General features: G+C 38.9%; 2 protein-coding genes across 3 annotated transcripts in view; both read right to left on the minus strand.

The window, feature by feature from the left end:
* The window catches only part of zgc:162952 (PKc_LIMK_like_unk domain-containing protein), a 28,757-nt gene extending 26,862 nt beyond the window's left edge, over nt 1-1,895 (minus strand). For both annotated transcript variants that reach the window (XM_054774705.1, XM_054774706.1), the window contains exon 1: nt 1,721-1,895. The gene's annotated coding sequence lies outside the window, so the exon portion shown is untranslated. The remainder of the gene's footprint in view (nt 1-1,720) is intronic.
* A 3,970-nt stretch (nt 1,896-5,865) lies between these two features.
* Nucleotides 5,866-9,349, minus strand: LOC129179879 (beta-1,3-galactosyltransferase 2-like). The gene has a single exon (XM_054773684.1). It carries the CDS (start codon nt 9,323-9,325, stop codon nt 8,378-8,380), a length of 948 nt encoding a protein of 315 aa, XP_054629659.1. The 5' UTR covers nt 9,326-9,349; the 3' UTR covers nt 5,866-8,377.
* Between the last annotated feature and the right edge of the window lie 445 nt (nt 9,350-9,794).

The following is a 9,794-nucleotide window of genomic DNA, read 5'->3' on the forward strand; positions in this document are numbered from 1 at the left end:
CTTGAGTCCAACTGTGTTCGTAACAGATTTTTATCACAAACTGTCCCTGTTCGTGTTAGCATGGAAACCAGAACTGGAGGTCATTATACACCAGCTCTGTTGCCTCGTCTATGATGTCATCAGCGGTTGTCTATGTAGTTCTTTGCTAACTAACACAGTTACTCCACAAGTCTCTGCTTTTCTTATTGATCACGGCTGCAAAATAACTCTCAATGGAGCCAAAAGGAAGCTGCAAGTGCCAGCATTTTGGACTTCACAAATCTTTCACGTTGGAATATGAAATGCTTTACTTAACTAAATCATTTGGTCCCGAGCCTTTTTTGACCCACGGACGGGCTTGTGTTCCCACAAATCTCCTGCGGACCAGGGGGTAGCTCGTACATTACAGCAATCTCATTTATTGTGTAAGACTAAGACATGAACAACATCAAATTAAAAGCACAAAATGAATGCAGGCCCACCATCCACCAGTACAAGCCTGGAGTTTGTTTTCCAGAGAGATTATTACATTGCTGTTGGACGCGTGTGGTAAACGGCAGTGTTAACTTGAGACAAATGTGCACATTAACACTCAATAAGTCATCAAAACTTACTTTTATGCATTCCCACATAGTATCACAGCATTTGACACCAACTATGAGGTGAAAGAAAACCGGTAAAAATATAGTGGTCTATATGTGCAGCATGAGAGAAAGTACACGCACGATGGTACGTTCAGGGACCATCGAACAAAGTGGGACTGGTCACCGCTTGCACCAAACATATAAACGCCAAAACTATGGCATTTGTAACTGTGTAGTATTTTTTAAATAAAATAATGGCCCTTATTTCCGAAATTGATATGCAATTACATAAAATTTCATGTAGTGATTTACAAGTGTTTTTTTTTTTTTTTTTTAATTTATCATTGCACCTGAAAGCTTCCCGCGGTCCCGTTCGGCCCCTGATCTAAAACATCTTCTACAAGCAATCCAGCTTTGCTGCTGTGTTCCTCTGGAACACACCTTCGTAACACACTGCCGCGTTATTAATTTTAAAAATAAATAAATAACATTATTAATTTCAAACACTTTAAATTAAATTAAAAAATATTTTATATTTTCAATATAATATACATACAAATATATTAAAATAAATGCATTGCATTGAAAAGAAAATGTTGATTTACATTATTACAAGTCATTGAAACTTTTTTTTGCTATTGTGACTATTGTGATTGTCAATACATCGCGTCAGGCTTTCCATAGCAATTTTAAGGCTACAAGCCAGACAGCGATATTTTCCTAGCTTGTTTTCCATAAATTCGTTGAAGAAATGTTCTAAGAACAGTTGAGTTGTAGTATTTGACACTCCATTAAAGCATTAAAAGTGTTGAATGGGATTTCGTGGTAAAAGAAAAATGTATGTAGAGCTTTTGGAAATGATCTAGCTTACCTGACACACTGCCATTTTGGGGCAGCCGTATCCCGGGGATATACAGTCACATGACTACCACAACAAAATGTTTCCTATACGTCACTTAATGAGTTCACATCAAGCTCAAAGATGTGTAGGACACATTTCAGCACATCAAAGTGCTGCCCATGTATTTTAAGTTTTGACGCTACAATCTGTATGCATTCATATTTAATTAAAAACAGACAACCAGATAAAAAAGACAACATTTGTGGTGAAAAACAGCAGAACAGAACGAGCACTAAATAACGAATATTGTACTCGCCTCAGTGACTGCGTGAGTTGTAACAGGTGATGTGGTGAACGAATCATATATCCACAACAAGAAGTGGAGCGTTATTATCTCTCTCTCTCTTTGTCGCGAACGGAGGTTGGCTCGAGGATGAATGTTTCATGTTGTCTGATGAACCACATCACACTAACATCACCACTGTGGATGCAACTCCACCCACCAGTATGTGTGTGCCAGTGCGCGCGTGTCGAAAGATGTGCGAGTCATGAACGAGCCGTTCAAACCCCGCAAGTTTTTTTTTTTAAACTCAAACAGGACTCACGGGTATTCGTCTCCGAGTTTCTGCGCGTTGTGACGTGTGACTCGCGTGATACGAGTAGCCGATGAACTTCAGTGAGTCACTCATACTAACTCGAGTTTGTCAAAGGCATCGAGCTTCCCATCACAACACTGTTGACGTGGGCGGGTGGATCCAGCATCGTATCGATAGGTGTATTGTGATATCAATAATTTTCAGTTCCTTTTAGGTTTATTTTCACATATGTCAGTGTGCTTTTCTTGTGTTGTTACATGATTGATTTGTTAGATTTATATTACTACAATATATCAAAATTATCACAAGTATCGTTACTATGATATTCAGATCCATCCGCCCACCTACTGATGCACATTTTCAGTGGTACTTGGCAGCAGGAATTCAAGTCTCCAGACAAATATTTTGTCACCGATTACTCTCCTAGAAGCTGCTTGTGTTGATGAGATGTTTCTAGACAACACAGCACACAGTAGGGGAGGAGTGTGTGTGCGCGGGCGCATGTGAGAAACAATGGCCCAAAGTATCAACTCCCACTCAGTCAGTGTGGGAAATGAATAGACTCCAGCACAAGGCACATAATAAATAACAAGCCAATGTACACTTTAGGCTGAAGGACAGCTATCAAACAATTATTTAATCTAACAATAATGGCTACTTCTGACTTAAAAAAGTCAGTAGATTACATGCCTAAACGTAGGCAAAAATGCATATATTTCACAATTCTAAAAAGGAAAAAAAATATCTATACCTGTATATAATGTACATAATTAATATTTTATTTATTTTTTGTTTAAAATGAGGTCATTTTAATATATATTTATTATTATAACCTTAAAAAGGCTGTTCATGCTGGAAAACCCTCCAATGTGGCTGAATTACAACAATTCTGCAAATGGGCCAAAATTCCTCCACAGCGCTGTAAGAAACTCATTGCAAGTTATCGCAAACGCTTGATTGCAGTTGTTGCTGCTAACGGTGGCCCAACCAGTTATTAGGTTTAGGGGCAATCACTTTTTCACACAGGACCACGTACTGTAGGTTTGGATTTTTTTTCTCCCTTAATTATAAAAAGTTTCATTTAAAAACTGCATTTTGGGTTCAGTTGTGTTTGTCATTGACTAATATTTAAATTTGCTTGATGATCTGAAACGCTTAAATGTGACAAACGTGCAAAAAAAATAAAAAAACAGGAAGGGGGTAGACACTTTTTCAACTTTAAAATACACATATATACAGTGGGTACGGAAAGTATTCAGACCCCTTGAAATTTTTCACTCTTTGTGTCATTGCAGCCATTTGCCAAAATCAAAAATGTTCATTTTATTTCTCATTAATGTACACTCAGCACCCCATCTTGACAAAAAAAACAAACAGAAATGTAGAAATTTCTGCAAATTTATTAAAAAAGAAAAACTGAAATATCACATGGTCAGAAGTATTCGGGCCCTTTGCAGGCAACATTCATATTTAACTCACATGCTGTCCATTTCTTCTGATCCTTCTTGAGATGGCACACACCTGTCTATATAAGACCTTACAGCTCACAGTGCATGTCAGAGCAAATGAGAATCATGAGGTCAAAGGAACTGCCCAAGGAGCTCGGAGACAGAATAGTGGCAGGGCACATCTCTGGCCAAGGTTACAAAAGAATTTCTGCAGCACTCAAGGTTCCTAAGAGCACAGTGGCCTCCATAACCCTCAAATGGAAGAAGTTTGGGACGACCACAACTCTGCCGAGACCTGGCCGTCCAGCCAAACTGAGCAATCGTGGGAGAACAGCCTTGGTGAGAGAGGTAAAGAAGAACCACTGTGGCTGAGCTCCAGAGATGCAGTAGGGAGATGGGAGAAAGTTCCACAAAGTCAACCATCACTGCAGCCCTCCACCAGTCGGGGCTTTATGGCAGAGTGGCCCGACTGAAGCCTCTCCTCAGTGCAAGACACACGAAAGCCTGCATAGTTTGCCAAAAAAACACATGAAGGACTCCCAGACTATGAGAAATAAGATTCTCTGGTCTGATGAGACCAAAATTTAACTTTTTGGTGTTAATTCTAAGCGGTATGTGTGGAGAAAACCAGGCATTGCTCATCACCTGCCCAATACAGTCCCTACAGTGAAACATGGTGGTGGGAGCATCATGTTGTGGGGGTGTTTTTCAACTGCAGGGACAGGACGACTGGTTGCAATTGAAGGAAAGATAAATGCGCCAAGCACAGAGATATCCTGGAGGAAAACCTCTTCCAGAGTGCTTGGGACCTCAGACTGGGCCGAAGGTTCACCTTTCAACAGGACAATTGCAGCTAAAGTAACAAAGGAGTGGCTTCAGAACAACTCTGTGCCCATCCTTGACTGGCCCAGCCAGAGCCCTGACCTAAACCCAATTGAGCATCTCTGGAGAGACCTGAAAATGGCAGTCCACCAACATTCACCATCCAACCTAACAGAACCGGAGAGGATCTGCAAGGAAGAATGGCAGAGGATCCCTAAATCCGGGTGTGAAAAACTTGTTGCATCATTCCCAAGAAGACTCATGGCTGTATGGGCTCCAAAGGGTGCTTCTACTCAATACTGAACAAAGGGTCTGAATACTTCTGACCATGTGATATTTCAGTTTTTCTTTTTTTAATACATTTGCAAAAATTTCTACATTTCTGTTTTTTTCTGTCAAGATGGGGTGCTGAGTGTACATTAATGAGAAATAAAATGAACTTTTTTGATTTTGGCAAATGGCTGCAATGACACAAAGAGTGAAAAATTTCAAGGGGTCTGAATACTTTCCATACCCACTGTATATATATATATACATATAATATATATATATATATCATATAAATACATATAGTAATCCCTCGACACTGAATGCTTGAACGCTTTGAATTTCATGGCTTCACTCTATCACGGTTTTTCAAAAATAAATGTCTGAACCATGCTGTTTCGTGGTTGAATACGTACTATGATTAGCAACAAAAAAAATGCATATTTAAGCAAATTTGACATATTTCTTTGCCTAAAATGGAGCATTTTCAAGCATGAAATGGCTAAATGGAGTAAAATACACATAAAAGATATTCTGAGGACACATTGAAAGATGTGTCAATATGTAGTATTCTACACTGGTCACTAGGTGTCAGTAATGTTACTGTAATGTTGGGTAATACGCACAAGCACCAGACTTGATCGTCGGAACAACAGTCTTTTATTCCAGGTTTGTATGATCTCTTATCAGCCACAATAATCCCAAACACAGGTTACGGCAAGCTCAAACTCAACTCTGAACCCCCGACGTCACTGAGGTCCACTAGCGTGGCAAGCAACACACACAAGCGCAAGTCATTTATGTCTTATTTTCTTTTATTATGTCTACTATATTGGGTAATAGGAGTGTAAAGGTGACTATAAGGGTGTTATTTTATGTCTAGAGGGCTCTAATGTAAAAAAAAATGGATTTAGAAGGTTGTAAACAAAGTGTCTATGCTCTAACTACAAAAATATTTTATTTATAAATAAGTAGTCCTACTTTGCAAAAATTAACTTGTCATGGTCAGGCCTGGAACCAATTAGCTGCGATAAACAAGGGATTACTGTATGTGTATTTTTAAAAAACAAATACATTTGCTTCGTTTGACTTTAAAAAAAAGTGAGTCACGAGTGCAGGAGCGTTGGAAAATGGGGGTCCCAGGTCCCAGGACCATTGAGAACCCCTGATTTAAATGACCATTGAGGTTAACTTATAGAATTACTCATCCAAGAAATCGTGAATCATCGGAACGTGGATGGAAAAAAAGCAAAGCATAAAAAACAGACATCATGTTCTTAAGAATACAATAGTTCAATAACACAAAGACATGTTTTTACTGTTTTTATTTTGTGGACAGTGTGAATTCAGTACATGCTCGACAAAAAGTGGAACCAGAAACTGCCCACGTAGTTAGTACATGAACTCCAAGGCAACTAATATTCCGCACAACCATCTTTCACTTTTCTCAGTGAATGACTCAAGACATTCATACATTTTCCTGATGGAATAAATTAGTTATTTTCTATCCACTATATCTAGGATATAAATAAGGTACTTTGGTACATGGTAGAGTTATAGCAGCAACAGCAAGTTAAAGGCAAAGCCAGATTGTCAGGTCAATCCTGCCACCAACTGGCCAAGGAGCGCAACAGCAGTACACTGTACAGTATGTCAACTGTTAAGAACCAAAACACCACAACCTGGTCAGATGCAGGCTTTCAAAGAAGACTTTAGATGATGTCAACTTCTTCATCCAACCTCTGACTTACAGGATGTGGAACACAAATCCAGCAGGCACTGATAGCAGATACAGTAAAACGGATACTTCCTTTGGTACGCAACCACAGCACTTATTTGGATCAAGACACTAAAAGGTATTCATTCCAACTAGCAGCTCTGAAAGTAAAGTCATACACGTTGCACTCAAATGTAAAAACCAGCTACATTTGAGGATTAGTTTGGCTATCTTCTGGTCCTTTGCCCGGCATCACATTCGCTCATCGCATGTTCTACAGTATATGAATTGTACAAAAAAACATGTTATCAAACAATTTATCACACAAACCAAATCATGTTGTTGTTTTGTTTGTGTTAAGGCAAGGACGTCCAAGGGTGGCATACGGAAAAATCAAAGAATGTGAGGGTCATTTTGAGGTGTTTAATTTTGTAATAATAATAAAAAAAAAGTCTAAAAAAGGTGTTAGATACAAACTGAACTTTGTGTTATAGGTCAGGGGTGTCCAAACTGTGGCCCCGGCGCCATTGGTGGCCCGCAGCTGTTTCTTTTATTGGCATAAAAATAAAATAAAATAAAATAAAATAAAATAAAATAAAATAAAATAAAATAAAATAAAATAAAATACTTGTAATCTAGAAGTTGCAATTTTATGAGAATAATGTCCTACGATTATGAGGAAAAATGTTACGTTAGCAGTATAAAGCTGAAATATTAAGGAAAAAAGACGTTATTTTTCTAAAGTCATAGTATTAGGAAAAACAGAACAAAAGAGTTCTATTTTTCTGAGTTAAAAAAAACAGCAGAAATGGAAAAAAAGGAGTAATTTTACAAGAAAAAGTCAAAATATATAAAAAAAAAGTATTAAAGAAATTGTAATCCATCCATCCAATCATTTTCTATGCCGCTTGTCCTCACTATGGTCGCAGGGGTATGCTAGAGACTATCCCAGCTGACTTTGGGCGAGGGGCAGGGTACACCCTGGACTTGTCAACAACCAATCACAGAAGTTGTATTCTAACAAGAAAAAACTGTAATTTTACAAGAATAATGCAGTAATTCTGATTTTAAAAAACTATTGTTTTAGTAGTATAAAGTTGACATATTAAAGAAAACAATGTTATTTTTCTAAAGTCATAGTATGAGAAGCAAATCAAAATAATGTGTAAAATATTGGAAAAATTAGGTTGCGGAAAAAAGTTAGAAAGTTGAATTAGTGGGAAAATAAATAAAAAACAGCAGAAATGGACAAAAAGCAGTCATTTTACGGCAATAAAGTCAAAATATTACGAGAAAAATGTTGTAATGTAACGAGAAAAAGTCGTAATTTTACGAGAAATTGAATATTATGAGAAAAAATAACATTTTAGTTTTAGTACCATGATATTGAAATATTAAAGAAAAAGCGTTTTTTTTAAGTTATTATATTATGAGAAACAAACAAAACAACAAATGATAATTCATATAAGTCATAATTCCGAAAATAAAATTTACAAGAAGAAAGTTGAAATAGTTCAAAAATAAATTTAAAAAACAGCCGAAATGTAAAAAAATAGCTGTAATTTTATGTGATGATAGTCTTAGAATCGAACGAAAGTCGTAATTTTACAAGAACAACATCGTAATTTGAGGAAAAATAACTTTTTGGTAGCATGAAGTCGAACTATTACAGAAAAAACGACATTATTTTTTGAAACCCCTAATATGAGAAACAAGCCAAACAACGAATCCAGTGGCCATTTTTAGAGAATTAGCTTGCGGAAAAAGTTAGAACGTTACAAGAATAAAGTCCAAATATTATGGGAAAAAGTCATAATTACGAGAGCAACATTTACAAGAAGAAAGTTGAAATATTTGGAAAATTTAAACAAACAGCAGCAAAAATGGGAAAAAAAGAGAAAATACCAGAGTTCCTGCTAATAATAGGCTTTGTCTCCTACTTGTATATCACAAATCTGAGATGTGTTTTTTTCTTGAAATATATGTAACTTCTTAGCATATCTACATGTGTTACTTTCCAAAATATCCAAGTGGCCATTGCATCCTTTCATTTTTCAGTATGTGGCCCTCGCTTAATAATTACAAAAACAGTGTGTGAAAAAGACTGTATAGAACGGAAGAAATTAGCAGCTTTTATAGCCTTGTGAGAAATCCTTCCAGGCCTGCAGCAGTTGGGAAGGCTGAAAGCCGTTGACAAGCACGAGTCCAGCGAACCTGCACCTGTCATACTCCAGATTCCGGATCTCAAACAGGTTCTTGAACAGCCAGGTTCTTCCGTACACGGGCCGGATACCGAGCACACGCAGGCACAGCCCCACGTACACATCCTCGTAAGGGACGAGCCGGACGAACCTGGACGCCCTGGAGATCTCGGCAGCCAGGTCTATCGAGAAGACGTAGCCCGCACCGGATACGTACGTCGGTAGTCTGTCCTCGGGGTACATCTGCTCTGAAAGTGCCCACTTGCTGGCAGCGTTCCTCTGGGGTTTGCCATGGCTTATGACTGACCCTGTGATGTACCCACGCCTTGGAGAACTCCTCAACATCCTGACCAGGTAGAAGACATTCACGAATATGTCAGCATCCACCTTCATGGCGTAGAAGACGTCGGGGCAGTGAGTGGCTAGCCAGTTCATCATCATCATGGTCTTGATGGTGAGGTTCTTGTAAGTGTCCAGGAAGTTCATCTGGATGACGTCTGAGTGAGTCCTGCTTTCCTCCCACAGGGTACTCCTCGCCTGCCCCCCCTCAGTGATCCCCATGTAAAACAAGGTGAGGGTGTCCTGGCTGGCTGTACCCCATGTTTTCCTGATGGCCTCTCTTGCTGAGTAGTCATGAGGGGCCACTGGGACCATTAAGACCAAGAAGGGTTTTCTGACTTTGCAGGCAGCAGGCTGGTTGAGAAGGTATGTGTACGTTTCCGGCGACAGGAGTCTGTGCTCTTCTGCCGGTCTCGGCTTTGGAAGTTGCTTGACGGACCCATTTCTTGCAAGCAACGCGTAAACACACGCCACAATCACGACGGAGACGACGAGGAGCCCCACTGACCTTCTAAAAACATGTGTCCTCATCTCACCCGCAGTCAAACAATACTTTCATGGCAAACCCGGAAATGATGACGTAGGGAAGCAGGAGGGGTCGGTCAGTACCTGCGGGTGGATACAAATACCGATTATACAGATACCAATGGCAGTGTCACTATCGGGATATTTCTAGTATATTTCTAGTATATTTCTAGTATATTTCTAGTATATAAACTAGAAAAGAACCTGACTGAGCTTAGTACAGGGTTGGTCAGCACACATATGATGCTGTTTACAGGGCATGTTAGCCTACATATACATCTGTACATGAGGTTCCGTAACACAGCAGCACAGGTTGGCGCCTTAAGCAGCATCCTCATGCCATCGTTGTATGCCACCTGAAGTTTATGTATACTCCTTTTTTTTATAATGCTGCCACAAGTGGGCAGTATACATAGGAGTACAATATGCTTTAAAAAGTGCCGTTTTAACAGATACTGAGCACAGAGAAAACTTA

This window comes from Dunckerocampus dactyliophorus, chromosome 4 (assembly GCF_027744805.1).
Source record: "Dunckerocampus dactyliophorus isolate RoL2022-P2 chromosome 4, RoL_Ddac_1.1, whole genome shotgun sequence".
Lineage (NCBI taxonomy): Eukaryota > Metazoa > Chordata > Actinopteri > Syngnathiformes > Syngnathidae > Dunckerocampus > Dunckerocampus dactyliophorus.

What these genes read in the sequence shown, in the direction of transcription:
- LOC129179879 (XM_054773684.1), bottom strand. Translation starts at nt 9,325, where the DNA reads ATGAGGACACATGTTTTTAGAAGGTCAGTGGGGCTCCTCGTCGTCTCC.